Source organism: Trichechus manatus, unplaced genomic scaffold (assembly GCF_000243295.1).
Source record: "Trichechus manatus latirostris isolate Lorelei unplaced genomic scaffold, TriManLat1.0 scaffold00033, whole genome shotgun sequence".
NCBI classification, from domain to species: Eukaryota; Metazoa; Chordata; class Mammalia; order Sirenia; family Trichechidae; genus Trichechus; species Trichechus manatus.
This window is the reverse complement of record NW_004443969.1, coordinates 15954044-15975596: the sequence shown is the minus strand read 5'-3', so window position 1 is coordinate 15975596 and position 21553 is coordinate 15954044. Positions and strand designations below refer to the sequence as shown.

Genomic DNA, 21553 nt, shown 5'->3' with positions numbered 1-21553 from the left:
ATATTTTTAATCAATTATAATGATTATTTCTAGGGAGGAAGAAGGAGGAGGATAAGTGTAATAAAGGGACTTCAACTTATCCATAATATTTTATTTTTTCTTCTGAAGAAAAGATCTGAATAACAAATTTGTTAAAACTGATTACATAAGTTGTAACAGTTCAGAAATATAACAATATTTATTAAAAATAAAATATCTACTCATAATGCCACTATTAAGCAATAAAATACTATAATATTTTGTTGTATTTTTTATAATTATTTATCACTGGAGACTATTGTTTTTAGTACTAATAATAATAATTATAATCATAGGTAACATTTATCAAATGCTTATACTCATGTGTGTGGTATTTTGTAATAAATTTTCATGATTTCTTATTAGTCCTTATAATAACCTCATCAGGAAGATACTATTACTATCTCATTTTATGATTTAGAATTTAAACTTGGGAGTTATTACTTCCCACAGTTTACGTAGTAGGTCTTTTCAAAGTTTACATAGTAAGTGGAACAGTTGGAATTTAGATCCTAAGTTATTTCATTTTGGAAACTAAACTCACAAGTTTTAGCTCATAGTACAGTATAATTTATTTTGTCCTGCATTTGTACTTAGTATTGAATCATTAACATCTTATCATGTAATTAAATATTGTTTGTAAACATGATTTTTAGTGACTACTTTTTAAACTGTTTATGTTTTCATACTTGATGTTTAGTATTATTTCTGATACATTATTGCAGTCTGCTTTTGTGCTTCTTTACTGTTTCTGACTCCTTCAGTATTTTACCATGTAGTTCCTGTTCAGTGTGTGTTATATCTTCCTTGGATATTTGGAAGAATTCTGCCAGTTTTAAATTCTACTACTATTATTTTGAATCCCTTCTATTTGAGATGAGGACTTTAGCCTCTTTTTTTACTACGCTCCTTATCTTCTTTAATTTCAGTCCTTCATAAAGTAATTTAGGATTTCTGACCAAGTTTATTATTTTGAATCATCAAACAGTAAGTCTCTTCTGTATAAGAATATCTTTGACATTTATAGTTAGTTAATCAGTTTTAGATTTTCTTTTAGACTTCATGAGTTTCTCTAGTTGTATTGCTTAGTACTCAAATTTTAGGCTACATGTTTCCCATTGCTCATTCATTAATTTTATTAATGTGCAGAATAGGTGGAGTATGAGTTGAAGTAACTTCTTCAGGAAAACTATATAGAAATATATTGTTCCATTTGTGTATATTCCAAGTATGTTTCCTTTGCTTTTATATATGAATAGCAGTAGCGTATTAATTCTTGGCTAAACAACTTTTTTCTTGGTTAAACAAACATTTTCTTCAAAATTACAGAAACATTGTTTAATTCTATTCTGGAATTATGTACTTCAAAATACAAAAGTGAATTTTACCTGTCTGGGCAAGATTTTTCTCTTATTGATAGAATTTTTAAAATTACTTGTAAGAACAATTTCTTCAAAAAATAATTTTCACCAGTATTCTTTGTTTGAATCATCAGATCTTTCCTTTCCTTTGTTTTGTATTATCATTTTGTAATTCCTGTTTTGTTGTTGTTTATTTCTCATCAGAAGAGAAAAATCTATCAAGATTCATAGTTTGCCAATAGACAGGGATTAAGCATTGAACAACATAAATCCTGTCCAGTTTCTTGGCTGGCCAAATCTATTCTTAGTTATTTAAGAAAACGTATGGTTTATGTGCACATTTCTTAGCCTAATTTTCAATCTCTACCAGGGATTCATCAAAAATTGTTTTCCTGGCATAAAATGAAATCTTCTCCTAACTCAGCTGATAACTGACATTTTGAACAGATGGAGTGTGTGTGCACACACATACGCACACAAGTAGAAGCCTTTATAGAGTTCTATCAGGTCTCATCCTGCCTTTGCTCCTCCCTACCCCCTAAGACTTCCTCTCAAGGACGGAATGTAGCGTTGCAGACAGCTCCTTTCCTGGTAGGTACAGACTTTACAGTTAGCACGGTGGGAGGAAAGGGTCTCTCTTCCTACCTGAAGATGACCAGGCTTATTTAATTTCCAGTGACATAATTTAGAGGAGGGCCTGATTGAATTTTTAAATCTAGTCCTACTGACCTTGTAAAAAGTAAAAGTTTTCTTAAGATAATGTCAATATAATGGCCAAGAGAGATAACTCTCAGAGATCTTATGAGTTTTCTTAAGGAGTTGGTGGGAGTGTATATTCATCAGGTACTCATAGCTAGATGGCATTTTAAGCTAGACATTTTCTAAATAGCTTTTTAATTTGAATTATGTAGATCATAATTACATGGATTATTGGCCTTCAAATTATATTTCCTATTTTCTTCATTATTATGCCCCATTAAAAACTTGTGTATTACTTTTTTATTGACGTATCTACTCTGTATTGGCATAAATATAGAAATAAAGATAAATATATAGATGGAGGAAAAACAATATTATAAAAGTGAGGACAAAGATGAACTGAGAGGAAAAATATCATGAATATAAAAATGAGCTGGAATAAGCAGAATTAAAAACAAAAAGAACAATTGTAAAGAAAATATCTAGGAGGTAAAATCCTGGCAGGATTTCATTATTACTTTAATTAATTGTTGCTACTGACATCAGTTCCTCATTTTCATGTGCCTTCTCCCTGGCTCTAAATAAATACATACATAAATAAATGATTGATTGATAAGAAAGAATCTGTCATTTCACCATTGTATGCCTACACTGCAAGTAGAATGTAGAAGGGAAGGCTCATTAGGGCATAACACTGACCCCTATCCTAGCCTCTAGTACTTGGACTCAGCCTGTCAGGGATCAGGAGAAGGACATGACACTCACCTGTATTGTGAAAGAGACATACATACCATGCCATGTTTTGGATCTCACCAAGGCAATGACTTGAGTTTCTCCTCACTTCCACAGAAATTCTATTGCTCAAAGCTTCCCGTAGCTTCTCACTTACATGCTTCACTTGCTGTTTCTCCTCATACTTCATTGTTATAGTTTTGTTAGCTGCAGTCAACTGGGCCTAACTCATGGCAATCCATGCACAAAGGAACGAAAAGCTGTCTGATCTTGTGCCATACCTATGATTGGTTGTGGATCAAACCATTGTGATACTTAGGGTTTTCACTGGCTAATTTTTGGAAGTAAATCATCAGTCCTTTCTTCCCAGTCTATCTTAGTCTGGAAGCTCTGCTTAAACCTGCTCAGCATCATAGCAACAAGCATTCCACTGACAGACAAGTGGTGGCTGCATATATGAGATGTTGTTTATTTGATCAAGTCTTTCACACTTATTTTAACAGGATTTCAACTGTATTTAAATATGGTGGTGGAAAAGGACACACAGGGCTGTTTACTTGAGCATTGCACTATATTAGAAATGGCCCTGTCACTTTCTCCTACTCCATAGATGGGTTTTAAGTGTTGCTTTTCTCCAGCAGTGACTACCAGTCTCACTTCCTGTTGTCTCTCAACTTTTCATGCAGTGCTTACATTATGTAGTTTCTCCCTTGCCATACCACCAAAACAAACAAAACAAAACATGTTCACTAGTTTCTTGGAAACCAAAGACCCAAATATCTTAAAAGAACTCTAGCCCAGCATATACTCTAGTGGAAATTTGGAATAATTCAGAGTGACAGTCTTAACTGTGAAAAAAAGCACAAGAACATAAGAAGTATTTACTTCTAAATAACCCTTGCTATCACTGGATATCTCTGTACAATAAAAATAAGATGACTTTTGGCTAGTAATGAAATACTATACTGAATGTCAACTAGTTGTGCAGCTGATGTTATAAAATTTGTTATCATGATTGTATACATGCGGTTACACACTGGATGGAAATTAAAGGACTCTTTTTTCATAGATTATTGGTCTAAAACCAAAAGGGAAGAATATGTATGACATTTCTCAAGTTGAAACAAAAAAAAAACTTGTTGCCATCGAGTTGGTTCCAACTCATAGCGACCCTACAAGATGGAGTAGAACTGCCCCGTATGGTTTCTAGGGAGCAGCTAGTGGATTCAAACTGCCAAACTTTTGGTTAGCAGCTGAGCTCTTAACCACTGCACCACCAGGGCTTCAAAGTGAAAGAACTAAAGAAAAAAGTCAAACCTCAAGTTGCAATATTGAAGGATTCTTTAGACAAAATATTGAATGACGCAGAAAACGTCAAAAAAGATGGAAGGAATACACAGAGTCACTGTACCAAAAATGTTCAACCATTTCAGAAGGTAGTATGTGATTGTTATAAATCGAATTATGTCCCCCCAAAAATGTGTCTATCAGTTTGGCTGGGCTATGATTCCCAGTATTGTGTGGTTGTCCTCCATTTTGTGATTGTAATTTTATGTTAAAGAGAGTTAGGGTGGGACTGTAACACCCTTACCCAGATCACATCCCTTATCCAGTGTAAAGGGAGTTTCCCTTGGGTGTGGCCTGCATCACCTTTTATCTCTCAAGAGATCAAAAGGAAAGGGAAGCAAGCAGAGGGGGGACATCACACCACCAAGAAAGCAGTGCCAGGAGCAGAGCATGTCCTTTGGACCTGAGGTTCCTGTGCTGAGATGCTCCCAGACCAAGGGAAGACTGATGACAAGGACCTTCCTTCAGAGCTGACAGAGAGAGAAAGCCTTCCCCTGGAGCTGGTGCCCTGAATTTGGACTTCTAGCCTACTGGACTATGAGAGAATAAACTTCTCCTTCGTAAAGCCATTCACTTGTGGTACTTCTGTTATAGCAGCACTAGATGACCAAGATAGAATTTGGTGCCGAGAGAGTGAGGTGCTGCTCTAACAGATACCTAAAATGTAGAAGTGGCTTTGAAACTGTGAATGGATAGAGGAGTGACAGCAGCAGAGGACCAGCAGCAGCAGACAAGCAGAAGCAGCAGAAAAGCGGCAGTGGCAGAGAACCAGCAGCAGCAGAACCAGGAGACCAGCGCAAGACAGTGCTGGAGCTGACCCGCAGAGTGAGATAGCTGAGTACCTGTGCACAGGAGGCTTCCTGACGGAACGGGGTGCCTCCAGGCACTTATCAGTGGAGCTGCAGAGCTTTGGAACACTTGCCCCAGCAGGGCAGATGCAGGCATGAGGCCAGAGGAGCCGAGAGGCCAAGAAACTAGGAAGCAGAAGCTGAAAAGATGAGAAAAATAAGAAGCCGAACTGCCTCAGTCTCAAAAGGGATGGCCGTGACCTCAGGCAGTTCAAAGGGTGGAGCCATGGCCTCTGGTGTTTCTAAGGGTGGAGTCACCACTCAGATGGACTAGGAGAATGGTGCACCTAAAGCTGAGGGAGCAGAGTTGCTATCTCAGTGGGCCTGGAAGGCAGAGCTGAAGCCCAGGGCCAAGAGACCTCCACACAGAATCTGGAGAGTGTGGCCAGTTCCTAGAGTCTGGAGGGCAGGGCCATTGTGTAAATTGTCTCAGAGAACAGAGGATTATTTTCAAAGCCTTGAGGGCTAATGTAATGTGTTCTGCTGACTTGCTTGGTGCCTATTATCCCTTTTTTCCCTCCAGTTTCATCCGTTTGTAATGGAAATGTCTAGCCTGTGCCTGTTCTGCCATTATACCTTTGGAAGCAGATAACTTGTATTCTAGATTTCACAGATGAAGAGGAATTTTTAGGTTTTGGACTTGAAGTTAAGGCTTTTGCTATGATATGATGGGATGAATATGTTTTTCCTGTTGCAAGGATGTGACTTTTTGGAGGCAAAAGGGTGGAATGTCATGCATTGAATTGTGTCCCCCCCCAAAATGTGTATATCAATTTGGCTGGGCCAATTCCCAGTATTGTGTGGTTGTCCTCCTTTTTGTGATTGTAATTTTATGTTAAAGAGGATTAGGGTAGGATTGTAACACCCTTACCCAGGTCACATCCCTGATCCAGTGTAAAGGAGCTTCCCTGGGGTGTGGCCCCCACCACCTTCTATCTCTCAAGAGATCAAAAGGAAGAGGAAGTGAGCAGAGAGGGGGACCTCATACCACCAAGAAAGCAGTGCCGGGAGCAGAGCACGTCCTTTGGACCTGAGGTTCCTGTGCTGAGATGCTCCCAGACCAAGGGAAGACTGATGACAAGGACCTTCCTCCAGAGCTGACAGAGAAAGAAAGCCTTCCCCTGGAGCTGGTGCCCTGAATTTGGACTTCTAGCCTACTGGACTATGAGAGAATAAAATTCTCTTTGGTAAAGCCATTCACTTGTGGTATTTCTTTTATAGCAGCACTAGATGACTAAGACAATGATCAAGAACTGATGGTATTGAAGGAAGAAGTCCAAGCTGCACTGAAGGCATTGGTGAAAAACAAGGCTCCAGGAATTGGTGGAATACGAATTATGATATTTCAACAAATGGATGAAATGCTGGAGATTATCACTCAGCCATGCCAAGAAATTTGGAAGACAGGTACCTGGCCAACCGACTGGAAGAGTTTCATATTTGTGCCCATTCCAAAGAAGGGTGATCCAGCAGAATGCAGAAATTATCAAACAATATCATTAATATCACATGAAAATAAAATTTTGCTGAGGATAATTCAAAAACTCTTGCAGCAATATATTGACAAGAAACTGCCAGGAATTCAAGCCAGATTCAGAAAAAGATGTGCAACAAGGAATATCATTGCTGATGTCAGATGGATCTTGGCTGAAAGCAAACGGTATCGGAGAGGTGTTTGGCTATGTTTTATTCACTATGAAAAGGCATTCGACTGTGAGGATCACAACAAATTATGGATAACATTGCGAAGAACAGGAATTCCAGAACACTTAATTGTGTTCATGGGGAACACAGACCAAGAGGAAGCTGTTCAAATAGAACAAGGAGATATTACTGGTTCAAAATCAAGAAAAGTGTGTGTCAGGGTTATATCCTTTCACCATACTTATTTAATTTGTATGCTGAGCAAATAATTTGAGAAGATGAAGAAGAATGCGGCATCAGGATTGGAGAAAGACTCATTAACAACTTGCCATATGCAGATGACACAATTTTGCTTGCTGAAAGTAAAGAGGACTTGACGTACTTGCTGATGAAGATCAAAAACTACAGCCTTCAGTATGGATTATACCTCAACATAAAGAAAATAAAAATCCTTACAAGTGGACCAATAAGCAACATCATGATAAACAGAGAAAATATTGAAATTGTCAAGGAGTTCATTTTACTCAGATCCGCAATCAACATCCATGGAAGTACCAGTCAAAATATCAAACGAAGTATTGCATTGGACAAATCTGCTGCAAAAGACCTCTTTAAAGTGTTAAAATGCAAAGATGTCACTCGAGGACTAAGCTGTGCCTGACCCAAGCCATGGTATTTTCAATTGTTTCATATGCATGGAAAAGCTGGACAATGAATAAAGAAGACTGAAGAATTGATACCTTTGAATTATAGTGTTGGCAAAGAAAACTGAATATACCATGGAATGTCAAAAGAATGAACAAATATATCTTGGAAGAAGTACTGCCAGAATATCCCTTGGAAGGGAGGACAGCAAGACTCCGTTTCTCATACTTTGGACACGTTATCAGGAGGGACCAGTCCCTGGAGAAGGACATCATGCTTGGTAAAGTAGAGGGTCAGAGAAAAAGAGGAAGAGCATCAGTGAGATGGATTGACACCATGCCTCAACAATGGGCTCAAACATAGAAAAGATTTTGAGGATGCTGCTGGTCTGGGTAATGTTTTGTTCTGTTGTACACAGGGTTGCTATGAGTCAGAACCTATTTGATGGCACCTGACAACAACAAATTCAATACAGTATAGATAGTTGTTCAATTAAACAATGTTCAATGTTAGTACCAATTCTTCTGAGCTTCTAATTTAGTGCAGGCTAGATTATAATCATGTGAACTTGTGTCAACTGGATTAATCTGAGTTTATCAGGCAAAATAGAGAGAGATATTGCAACTATTGGGACGTGATTCTCCTGGTTTCTGTTGTCCTCACTGAATTCATATCAAATGAACAAAAACTCATTGGCAGATGGTCAGCCCAGAACTAAACATCAAGAACTGTTTATCAATGAATTTGCAACATGAGGCTATGCCAGAAGAGACATGCACCCAGCAGAAAAATATTGGCATGCTACTTGATTGATTAAGGATGAATTCTAATGCCATGCTTGGAAGGAATCAAGAATGAGAGTAGGCTGAACTCTTTCTTCGTGAATGTTGTGTATCATGATCAAATGCTCTCACAACTAGAAATGAGGTCCGGTATAGCACAGCAACTTGGAATTTACTGTCTGAGAAGCATGCATAAGGCTAGCTGACCAATTATCAAATGGGTTTTATATTTATCTTGAGGTCTTTTCAGGAAAATTTACAACCTGCAAAATGAATAAATGAGGACCTGAATGATCCTAGGAAGGTAAGTTAGGCTCCTAAAAAAATGATAGTCACTATTTAAAAAATAGCAGTATCATTTTGTGTGGAATAATGAGACGGTGATTCTTTAAATGTGCCTTTAAAGGCCAGAAAGAAAAGACTGAATTTTCTTATGTGCCTTACTCCCAAGGGAGGCACTTGAACATTTCAAAAACATTGGTCATCCAAAGGATAGCATTGCACAATTATGTGTCAGTGGTACTCTGCGACCTTTTCACCTTCTGAAACACTAGATATATTCCTCTGTCAGAAGCAGTGCTCCACTATGGCTGAGCATTTATCTGTTCAGCTGTGACAAGCCTTATGTTCCAAGATATATGCAATCTAACGTGTAGTAAAAAGTTTAAGGCAGTAAAAAGTTAGAAGCCCTATCCAGATTAATATTTATGGTCGGCTGTGAGTCGGGACTCACAGAAGATTATGTACCACTTAGGTTGGCTGCTCAGAAGACCACTCTATCTAATGAAAGGTCATCTTGCTATGATCTAAAGGGGAAAAATCAAAACCCATAGCAGCATTTTTCACACTGTCTTCCTGTGTAGTTGAGCTTATATAAAGGCCTTCAATAAACCACAACTTCAAGTTTTCTGTAAGGTTCTTTTCTGTCCCTGCTCAAATAAAGAAGTGGTTAAGAGCTCAAGCTGCTAACCAAAAGGTCAGCAGTTTGAATCCACCAGCCGATCCTTGAAAACCCTATGGGGCAGTTCTACTCTGTCGTCTAGGGTCCTTATGTGTTGAAAACAACTCAACAGCAATGGGTTCGTTTTTTTTTAAAGTGATACTATAATCCAAAAATGCAAAAACAAGCAGTGTCTTAAACAAACGTGTCATAAAGTGAGACATTTAGGACAATAGGAAAACTTTATTTCTTTCACAGGGACAAATTCTATTATGGTTGAGTTATCATAACTTTTATACAGTCTATAGTAAGACATCAATAGAAGGAGGAAGCAGGAAATTAGTTTAGAATGCCTCACTACACTGAGGTTGAAAAGAGAAAAAGCAGTTATAAAACACTGGTCATGGGTGCCACAGTTTATTAAGCCACGATCAAGAACATGTATGTAGTCTATCTGCTGAGCTGAGATGTAAATCTGAGATTATTAAAAACTAAATAAAATAAAGCCAGTATTAGCAGTGTTTCCTCCTTCACTTCATTATGACATGGACATTAACTCCAGCAGTAGTTCCACCAGTCTTCACCAAAGAAAAGTAAGTAATTCTAGAATACGTATTTCCCTATGGAATATCTTAGAGAGCCATGAGCAAGTCCTTCTGATTTCAGTACTCGAACAGCAAGTACTGTGGGATATATTGGAGTTAGCTGTTTCATGACAGACACATCATGATTCATGTTATTTTCTTTGACTCTAGTTAAATTAAAAATATATTTATTACTTTGTCAGGCTTCCTATTGGTGGGATCATGCTGTAATATTTTTAGTAGAAGTGGTCCTGGCAGTAGAATTACAGGATTTGCAACAGTTTTCAAATCCATAGTGCAAAACACAACAGTCAAGTAAAGCATGCACTTCCAGCATTTGTTAATATCCTTAAAGTAGCTTGTAGCCATGCCCAGACATCCAAGTTCAATTTAGGTTCAGTCACATTAAGCACTAGAAAAGGATGACACACATAGAGGTTTTCTTATATGTTCACTTTTTTTATGATGTAGGGAAACTTGAACTTTTGGGGAGAACAATTTCCAAACCTATCTCTACCTGTCTTTGTCTCTCTCTCTATCTACACATCCTTCTTTAGTCCCCTTAAACTAACTTCTTCCATGTTCTTAGGTAATGGGAAAAGAGAATTGGCTGTTGAACAGTTGAACTGAGATTGTTGTCCTGAAGGATTTGTACAGTCCCCAGAGATAAAATCTCTCACTACAATAATGGCTGTAATGTAGAAATGTATATCTCTGTTAATTCCAGTAGGTCAGTAGCAAATATTTTTGAACATCTAGTATGTGCCAGGTTCTGTTCTCAGCATTGTTCTCTTCCTACATTCAAGAATCTCCTCTAGTAGAGACATCAGATTTATAAAAAGTAATTATAATACAACTTCTATATAGAAGTTTCTGCAAGGTATGCAAAGAATATAAATATTTATTGTAGGAGCTATTTGCTTTCGTGTGTGATGCAAAGTATATTTCCTTCATCACTTCATTAGCTCTCACAAAAGTTGATAGATTATCTGGCATCCAGCTAGGGTGCTATGACAGATGATGTTACCACACAATTCCACATGGTTAGTTCAATGCTGGGAACAAGATAGTACTTTTTGAGCTGTTAAACTGCCATCGTGTCCAGATTATCATCTCACGCATTAAATGTTTTCTTGATAATGGACAATTGTTAGCTCAAAAGTAACCTGTCTTGGAAGCACAATAGAGGGTCCCAGACAGAGCTGGGGAAAAATGTAGAAGAAAATTCTAACCCATAAAAAAAGACCAGGCTTACTGGTCTGCTGACAGAGACTTGAGAAACCCCAAGAGGATGGCCCCCAGACACCCTTTTACTCAGTATTGAAGTCATTCCTGAGGTTTACCCGTCAGCCAAAGATTAGACAGGCCTGTAAAGCAAAATGAGACTAAATGGGCACACCAGCTCTGAGGCAAGGACAAGAAGACAGGAGGCGACAGGAAAGCTGGTAATGGGGAACCCAAAGTTGAGAAGGGAGAGTGTTGACATGTTGTGGGGTTGGCAACCATTGTCACAAAACAATATGTGTATTAATTGTTCAGTGAGAAACTAATTTGCTCTGTAAACCTTCATCTAAAGTACAATAAAAAAAAAAGGTAACCTGTCTTGAACCTGATAGTCAACAATGATAATGTGGTTTCTTTGTGACATAAGGGTTGATTACGTCTGTATGGCTTGGGTTAAGTCTGGATTCAACTAACAATGCCTCATATCCTAGGAGACTTGGAAATCAGAATCCAGTACCTTAAACAAAATCATTTACTATTATATCAAGAATTGTGAAGGGTCTGAGATTTGCCTTCTAGTTGCCAGCCAAAGTCTCATAGACCCTCACAGAAGTCGTGAGATTCCAGACACAAAGGACTTTTTTACTCATAGCCCAGCAGGCAACGTTAGTTTCACATTTGCAGTGGTGCCCCCTGCCTCACAGATTCACTGGGGGCCAATGTAGAGGCAGGCCCAGGTGGATGCTGCATACGTAATAAGTGTGTATCAAAACTGAAGAACTCCAAGTTTAGAAAACCCCCAGTCTCATAACAGTCTGCTAACAAACCTGTCCAACTTTTGCCTTGGAAAGAGATAGCATCTTTACTCTCCTGGTCAATAAACAAATCTGTTCTCTGACCCAGAGGGAAGTATTGTGTCTTCCAAGACTGCTAAACATACAAACATTCTTAAAAAAATAAAGTAGTCCAGAACAAAACTGATACAAGATGTACAGATATGCCATGGAGAATCACCTCCTGCCCAACGTATTACAGGACATAGAGCATTACAGGCAAACTGTAAAAAGGCACAAGACATTTATATATGTTTCATTAAATCTCTTATTACAGATACAGGTGTTGGCTAACTACTATTATGTGTGACATTCATATACGTTAACGATATTAATATAGGTTAATATCAGAAGCAGTAAACATAAAAAGATGAAATTATCTCAGGAGAGTAGGTCTCCTGGTTGTCAAGCAATTGTACATATCCTCTTATGAAAAATGAACATGCAGCTTTAGAAACTGCCATCGTCCTTTTGGAGCCCTGGTAGCGCAGTGATTAAGAGCTTGGCTGTTAACCAAAAGGCCAGCAGTTCACATCCACCAGGTGCTCCTTGGAAACAATATGGAGCAGTTTTACTCTGTCCTGTAGGGTTGTTATGAGTCAGAATCAACTCAGCAGCAATGGGTAACCATTCTTTTATAAAAATTATCTCCTTTATATTAGCAAACATGATCTTAAAAATAACCAACTATCCATATGTATTTGAAAGCATATTTAAAGCCAGGTTAGAAATTCTGCCTATTTGCATCCATTCCATAATGACACAAATATCTCCTGAAGAACATATGAACTCTGTATCAACCTAAAGACCTTATTTCTGATTTGATTTTTTTAAGGGATATTTAGTTTTAAAATATCAATTGCCTTAGAGAGTTTGTCTTTTTTTTTAGAAGCCTCACTCTTTAATGTGAGTGTAATTGTTCAGAAACAACTATAATTTCACTCTTGTACATGGTTATTCTTGATCATTCCTAAAAACTGTGGGTTGGGATATTGATCAAATGTCCATAAGAAGGCCAAGCTTTTTGAATTGGTGAGATTGTTATCAAAAGAGAACCAATGGCTTCTTGGGTTTTGCAGTACTCAAGCTGTGAAACAACCAGATTGACTTATTATTTGTTTGAAGTATAGAAAGACTACAGAAAATCTTAAAGCTGAATCTAAGTGGGAGAAGGTGATTACATCTCAAATCTGGTTCCTTTTCTGGCTGGAAATTTAAAAGAAAGAATCTGAGAGACAGTTGATCACTGGGCTTAATAATTGTAGAATAAAGATTAATAAAACCTCTATTTATTAAATTCCCAGTTCTAAGCTGGGCATATAAAGGTGTACCTTTTAAAATCTTGGAGTGTAATTGATCGAATTCAAAATAAGGAAAATTTGCATATTATTAGTGATTAGCTGTTGAGATTTTGAGAGAAAAGTTTGATCCTAGAGATGGTCATATATATCCCAGAGAACTTTGCTTTGATTCCCATCCTTCATTCCTAACGTCTGCTATAAAAAGGCATCCTCAGTTTACATAGGAAACTGAATGATATTTGACTTTTCTTTTAATTTGGCTCATTTCCTATTTGGGACAGACACACAGCAACTCTGCTGCAAAAGACCACTTTAAAGTGTTAAAAAGCAAAGACGTTGTCACTTTGAGGACTAAAGTGCACCTGGTATTTTCCTTCACCTCATATGCATGCGAAAGCTATAGAATGAAAACAGAAAGACCTAAGAAGAATTGAAGCCTTTGACTTATGGTGTTGGAGAAGGATACTACCAGAAGAATGAGCAAACCTGTCTTGGAAGATGGTACAGCCAGAATGCTCTTTAGAAGCTAGGATGGCTTACTTTGGACATGTCATCAGGAGGGACTGATCACTGGAGAAAGATATCATGCTTGATAAAACAGAGGATCAGTGAAAAAAAGGAAAACCCACGATAAGATTGATTGGCAGAGAGGCTGCAGCAATTGGCTCAAACATAGCAAGGATTGATTGTGAGGATGGCACAGGACTAGGAAATGTTTCCTTCTGTTATGCATAAGGTCACTATGATTTGGAATGGGCTCAACAGCACCTAACAACAACCACTATCTATCTATATTTATTAATTAAATCCCTTCATTTCAAATGAATGTACAGAAATGAAATTGTTAGAGAAATTGCTGCTTCAGCATTTCGTTACTGAAAAGCATTAGAGTTAAACAGGGAGGAAAAATTATTGTCAGTCCATGCATTCAGTGTCTCCTTGTCTGAGGGGCAGACAGAAGGGACCCAGGATTACTCTTCTTCTAAATGAATATTTTATTTGCCATACTCATTCCTTTTCACCCTTGAGGCCTTAAATAGAAGAGTCTGAATCTGTTGTGGCAGCATTTCTCTTCCAGTCCCAGGAACCCACGTGCCTTATGCCTTGCTGCCTGACTCTGAAGCAGATTCCCTGCAGGCATGGTGCTGGAGTCACATTGCCTCTTCCATTCTTTGTAGCAGCCAGCCTCTGGGAGGAAACAAGGATTCAGGGAGCGCTACACAAAACATTCAAGAAGTTCCACATACGTTTACTCAGTATCCCTTATTATTGGAGTGTATAAAAGTTTTGTGGCAGTTCATCAAGCTCAAACCAGTTATCCAAAATAAAGCCTAGGGCCATTAAAGCTGGGATGAAAAGATTGGATTTTGATTCTACTAGCAGTAAACCAGCTTCAGAAAATTCAAGGCCTTTTCAGTCCATGAAATGCAAATCATTTACTTTAACTATTGCCACATACTCTTTTTCTAGACTCTATCTAATCCACTCCACAGAAGAATTGTAACACCTTTGATTTGTGAATCACTCCCAATTAATCAAATTCCTGGCATTTGATTGTTGTCGTTAGGTGCTGTCCAGTTAGCTCCATATCATAGCGACCTTATGTATAACAGAACTAAATGATGCCCGATCTTGCACCATCCTCACAATAGTTGCTATGTTTGAGCCCATTGTTAAAGCCACTGTGTCAATTGATCTCATTGAGGAACTTCCTCTTTCTCACTGACCCTTTACTTTACCAAGTACGATGTCCTTCTCCAGGGACTGGTCCCTCCTGATAACATGTCCAAAGTAAGTGAGACGAAGTCTCGCCATCCTCACTTCTAAGGAGCATTCTGGCTGTGCTTCTCCCAAGACAGATATGTTTGTTCTTCTTACAGTCCATGGTATATTCAATATTCTTTGCATATACCATGATTCAGATATGTCAATTCTTCTTCAGTCTTCTTTATTCGTTGTCCAGCTTTTGCATGCATATGAGGCGATTGAAAATACCATGGCTTGAGTCAGGCACACCTTAGTCCTCAAGGTGATATCTTTGCTTTTTAACACTTTAAAGAGGTCTTTTGTTGCAGATTTGCCCAATGCAATACATCCTTTGATTTCTTGACTGCTGCCAATGGACGTTGATTGTGGATTCAAGTAAAATGAAATCCTTGACAACTTCAGTATTTTATCCCTTTATTTTGATGTTGCTTATTGGTCCAGTTGTGAGGATTTCTTTCTTTAAGTTAAAGTGTAATCCATACTGAAGGCTCTAGTCTTCGATCTCCATCAGTAAGTGCTTCAAGTCCTCTTCACTTTCAGCAAACAAAGTTGTGTCGTTTGCATAGCGTAGATTGTTAATGAGTCATCCTCCAATCCTGATGCCACATCCTTCTTCATATAGTCCAGCTTCTCGGATTATTTTCTCAGCATACAGATTGAGTTAGAGAACATGAAATATATGGAGAAAAAATACTTATTGCATAGAATCCTGATATATAACAGAGATTTTTTTTAATTAACTCAATACTTTCTTGAATCCTCAACTGGACCTGAGTTTTTCCTCTCAGTGGCAGGTTAACAAAGTTAATCTAACCATCAGTGCTGTATATTTTTGCTTCTTTTCACTTTGATTAATTCCCAGAGAACTCATATATAATATGAAGTTAGTAATTCTTTGCCATGCCTATCTTGTATGTTATTGCGAAGGTCAATTGAGATTATGAATGCAACTTATTTTAAAAGTAAAACTATAAAACCAATATAAATATAAGGTAATATTATCATTTTGGTTACAGTTGTTTAAAGTAAATCTTTAAAATTCTTAGCAGAACAATTATTGCCAGAAAAATGAAATTTTCTCATTTCCAAAGATGACTTTCACTACAATGTTAAGACGTTTTCCTATTTTCTATAAAGTGAAATGAGACAATATTTTATTATAACAGAATTAACATTTTAATGCCCTGATTTTAGATAACGTTTTTCATATATCTTGTTTTTGTTTTTGTGTTATAACCTTAGTTAATCCTGGAGAAGTATTACCTCACATCTGTAAAACTGGAGAATTTCGCTGCAAAAACAGACACTGTATCCAGGCCCGGTGGAAATGTGATGGTGACGATGACTGTCTAGATGGAAGTGATGAAGATTCAGTAAATTGCTGTAAGTTCTCCTTCAAGTAATCTTAAAAATATTTTTTTCTGAGTCTTTGAATGTGTGAGTTATCGAAGAAGTGTGTGAAAACCTGAAAATATCTCTGATGAAAATTGAACTCAGTTTTTCTCTCAGTAACCTTTTGCAAGGAGAATAGACGTAAGATTACCTCCTTTGCAAAGTTTTAAAGCAATGATTTTTCTCCTCCTTCCCCAACCAACGTAGTATCATTTTGGATCCTCCAAAAATCCTCTCCTTTCCTGTTTTGTGCTGCCATTGGCATCACTCCAATGTCAGAAGTTTGCTGAAGAGATTTCTTCGGATCTCTGAATTTGAAGATGTGGCAATAAATTTACCCCCCTCAAGACAGAATTATTTGTACAGAAGGTACAATCCATGCAATTGCTCCTTGGCAGTCGAGATCCAAGGAAACAGACGTAGATTTGGAACTTTCACTGGCTCATACATGGTAGGAAACACATATGGAACACTCAGAAATAAAAGATTTGATTTCTCTTCGCTTTGGCTACCATTCAGCCATTTAACCTTTGCTGGAATAAAAATATTATCTTGTTTGTGGTAGAAACAAGATTTTTCTTTTTTTTTACATAAATGCCAGGAAAGCATTTTGGGAAATGCATTAAATAATGTTTTCTGAATATATTTGATTAGAGTCATTAGCTGAGTGGTCTTGAAGACTAAAATATTTTTATATGGAGAGAGGCATGTATTAGACAAATAAATCTTTTGTCTTTGGATTTGACCTAGGTACATAGTTTCCTTAAGAAAATTTTTTTTTTCAGTCAATTAGTGATATATTCCAGGTGAAAGTGGATGAACTAAAAGTTAATTGACTATTCTCCATTTTCTTTTTTACTCAAGAATGTAAAAACAAACTTTTAAAGATACTTTGTTAAAGAATTGGCACAATTGGTCTGGACATCCATATCATGCAACCATCTGTTGCTGGAATAAAAATTCTAAAAATATGGATTTAAAAAACATTTTTCAATTCTCTATTCATAGATAAATAATGTAAAGATGGCACAACCTTCACTTGATTACCATATATAGACCCTCTCTTGAGCATTGTATGTTTCTTATCTTCAATCCCATTAATATCTACACAGAAAATTATGAGCCTCACAATAAAATATGTACTATTATATCAAGGCTATGCCCAAATGTTTTGGGATGACAGGAGTATCTGATAGTAAAGGTTTTTTTTCCCCATTTTTTTACACAAATGACATGTTATTTAGTGATGAAGTTATTGGCCTCGCTCCCCAAACTCACCATGTTTTTCATGGTCTTAATGAGTGCTTCCTACATAAAGCTTTCTCCATCTTCACAAGGTAACCAATGCCTGGTGGAGAACACAATTTTTCATCATGATATTCATGTATTAGTCTTTCCAGTCCATGCTTCCATTTGTGTGCTAGTTTTATTCTACCAACTCACAAGGGACCTCATAACCTCTATGGTTTTATTTTGCTTATTTCATGGCTTAAAAGAGGGAAATTATACACTTGAAAATCAGAATAATATATTGTTATAGGAGAGCCTATTCAAACTTTTGCTTCCAAACAACACTGCATGTAAAGAAATGATCTTCTATCCTTTATTTAGTGGATTTTCTGCAAAGATGTCCTAAAACCCTGCACAAATGATAAAATAATTTTTACAAGTCTAGTTTGGTGGCTACTGTTGGCGGAAAAGAGCATTAATTCATTCATTCAACAAATACTGAAGGCCTATTATGCGCCAGGAATCCTTGTAGGCTCTGAGATAAACAGAAGAGGAAAAAAACAAACAGAACTTGCCTTCAGTGGGTTTATATTCTAGTGGGAATATAATATATGATAGTGGGGGAAATATACCATAAATTTTAAAATGTAATATGTCAGATGGTGGAAAGTGCTACACAGAAACATTAAATTGGGAGGACAGAGTATACTAAGATATGTGTGTAGGGGCACTATATCTGTTGTGTTAATTACAGTGTTGAAATTTCTAGTCAGTATTTTTTCTTTATTATTGTCATCTCTTTCGATCTACTCAACGAAGACTACACCATGAGTTTTTCTTTAGTCCTCTCTTTTACTTACACTTCATATTCACTCTAACAATAAGTCCTATTTCTTTTACCTCTGTGAGAATTAATTTTTGATCATTTACCTCCTCTCAAATTTCATTACCTAAATTAGGCTCCCATTAGTTTAATTCAGTAAGTGCCTTGCTGTGATTCCTATATCTCTTCCTTCCTTAAGTAAGACTCACTTCCCACACTGCTTCAAGAAAGTTTTCATAGAATTAAATCTGATCTTGTTATTTCAATAATGACACAGCTGCCAGGAAAAGTTCTTAAATTCATTGGCTGGCATATAAGGTACTTCATGTTATGTCCCATGTTTGTATTTTTAGCCTTAAGTGTCTATCATGTATCCACTTACTTACTTTGCTTGATCAAATTGAACTACCAGTAGATCTCAAAAACATATCTTCTGTTTCTCTCCTCCGTGACACTACACTCAGTTCCCACTCTATGGAATTCGTCTTAGTTTACCATCACCTCCTTAGGGAAATCTTCTTTGAGCACCAAAAAAGTCCTTCCCAATACAGCTCAGGTTAGAGTTGAACATTCATCTCCTGTACATTCTGTTATCGTAGTAGTTGGCAAGCCATATTTCAATTATTTTACTTATCTTGTGCAACTGTTGGACTAATATCTCCGTGAAGAGACACATTATGACTTGGTCATCTTTGTCATCTCAGAGCCTAGCACAGTACCTGGCACATGGATGAATGAATGACTAAATGAGTGAGCCAATGAAGAATTAAGCATCTTCACCCACCTTCCAGCAGTATGGTCTCTTCTTTATACATTGCAAGGATTCTGAACAGCATTATTATTCTTGGGGTCTCATGCCTATTCTTCTAGCACTACATAAGTCATTTCAGAGGATTATTTTAGGTTTAAATACCTACCAGCTGTGACCTTGAATTCTGTACTTCTGTTTCTATCTTTCACAAAAAGTACACCTAACTTCCCAACTCCAAACCAAAAGAGTATGGATTGTATTTGCTCTTCCTTTTTGAATTCCCATTTGTATAACTGACAAAAATGATAAAGTTCCTCGATCAAATTCCTTGATCACTGAAGTGGATATGCATAAGCTTGACCCTTTAAAATTTTGACCCTCTAATGTACTGGATGACTTTTATTGCTTATGGTTCGCTATTCTTGCTAAAGTCCCCAGAGAGAGAAGAAAATGTTAATCAGGCTCAAATGCCAGAAAATACAAGGCCTTTCCCCCATCCTTCTGTTATGCATGAAAAAAACTTGCTGTAAAGTGATAAAAACCACTTTATCACCAAAGCTACTTAAAAGCAATAGTGTTTTCTAGAAAATGACTGAAAATGCACAGATTTGCTATGCAGCAGCATGATGAACTGACTGTTTTTCAAATTCTAAGTAAAACTAATAACAAAATTTATTTTTATCATACTCAAGTGGAAAAACTGGGCAAAGGGAAAATTACTTTATAAAGAATGTTGAAGTTTTGAAACAAACACTGAAGAGCATGCCAATTCAGTTAGGAATTTAGCCTCCAGAAAGCAGAAAAAATAATCATAGAAGGTTAACATTAAGATGGCCCCCCTGTTGTGCTTCGATATTGGAGGTTTAATCCTTCGCTGTGCACAGCTTCCATCTGAGAATTGGTCTCTGTCCTTAACGTTTTCATGGTTGCTTTTTTATTTGTTTGTACTAGGGGTGAAAACTCATGATGATCATTTTTGTTATTAAATTTATATAAGATCTCATATATGACATCAACTCCAGGTCATGAGTGATTCACTTTTCTGTGTTTTTCCTTCTAGTCTCAAGAAATATTCAACAAAACATAATAAAATTGGGCTTGTTTAATATTTAAAGAAATATCTGAATGGATGTGTGGTGTTAAGTGAAGTATTTTTTGTTATATGTGATTAAATTGTTTTTATTTTTAATGCACACTTGTTACGCTTAACATTAAATTTGGGGGTTAATTTAAATGTTTTGGGCATAAAATTTTTTGAAATAGAGTTGTCATTTGTTTTAAGGTATTGAAGAACAGACTTAATGATGTAGTTGGTTTGGGTGAAAACATGAAAAACTGAATATATCTACTTTTATATGAGATTGAATTACCTGATGTCCTTTACAGAAGTATTACATTTTAGCAAAGCCTAGAATACTAATATTTGCTTTAAAACATGATAATAAATGACAGAAACTATCTCATTTATTGTACTCTAATGTTATCATAATTACTGTAATTTTTCTCTAACTATAATTCAAATAATCCCAGTTTCCTCCAATATTAAATGATTAAAGTTGCTTCCCTTGTCCCCTTTCCAGTCAATCATAGCTGCCCTGATGATCAGTTTAAATGCCAGAATAATCGCTGCATCCCCAAGAGATGGCTTTGTGATGGAGCTAATGACTGTGGCAACAATGAAGATGAATCCAATCAAACTTGCTCAGGTAAAGGTTTGTTTGGATATGTACATAAATCCCCTCCAAACTTAGTCTCCATAAAAATGCAGGTCAGTACTTTGAACTAAGCTGAACATTCCTAGTGCTGATGATCTGATTATTGCAGTAGTAAGTGAATTCAGAGTTTGATGCCACAAAGGCTAGAATACAAATTATCTTTTATTTAATCCTTGGGCATGACTCTGCTTTCCAAGGCAATTTGGCACTTCATCTATCCATAAGGTTTGACTGTCGACACATTACTTGGACAAGACTTGTCCCTGATAAATCTTACTTGACAGTATAGGTAGAGGTTTGTTAGCATGCTGTGATGTAAGCCATCTTATGAGGACTTTTTTTTTTTAACCTTGAAAAAATAATTTATATATTTTATTTACTCTGCCCTTGAATACCTCAGTGAATAGTTTTCCATTCATGGCACATTATTTATGTGGATAGATTTTTGTTTTTTTTCATGAAATCCCAAGACCACTAAGCCTATTTATATATCCCTATAATCTATCTGATTGTAATAAATCTGTGAATCCCTAGCCAGATTCTCATTGACTGGAAATATATACCCTGTGGTACAGGTACAACACAGTACCCGAAAGGTCATTATTAGTCAGATAAATGTTGAAAAATGATACTACTTAACAGCAGCCTGATGCTTCTCCTTTGATGATGAAGAAAAAAATGTACATTTGATAACTCATATTGTTATGACAGTAAAAACAGATTTTTTTTTTAGATATTACATACAGCAACATCAAAACATATCAACCATCCCACAAACTCTTTCTTCTCTCTGCCAAAATAAGCTTTACAAAATAAAATGATAACAACATATCTGTGAAAACTCTAGAGGCAGCATATAGAGAAAAGACCTAGAGGTCAAGAATAGTGGTTCTACTGTTTGTTCCTGGAATGTCTTG

The 21553-nt window shown here is 36.7% G+C and overlaps 1 protein-coding gene across 1 annotated transcript in view; it reads left to right on the top strand.

The window, feature by feature from the left end:
• The window catches only part of LRP1B (LDL receptor related protein 1B), a 1771065-nt gene that overhangs the window by 926460 nt on the left and 823052 nt on the right, over positions 1 to 21553 (top strand). Inside the window, exons 16-17 of the mRNA XM_004375116.1 lie at positions 15968 to 16108; positions 20502 to 20627. Of these exons, the coding sequence (XP_004375173.1) occupies positions 15968 to 16108; positions 20502 to 20627 (267 nt within the window). The remainder of the gene's footprint in view (positions 1 to 15967; positions 16109 to 20501; positions 20628 to 21553) is intronic.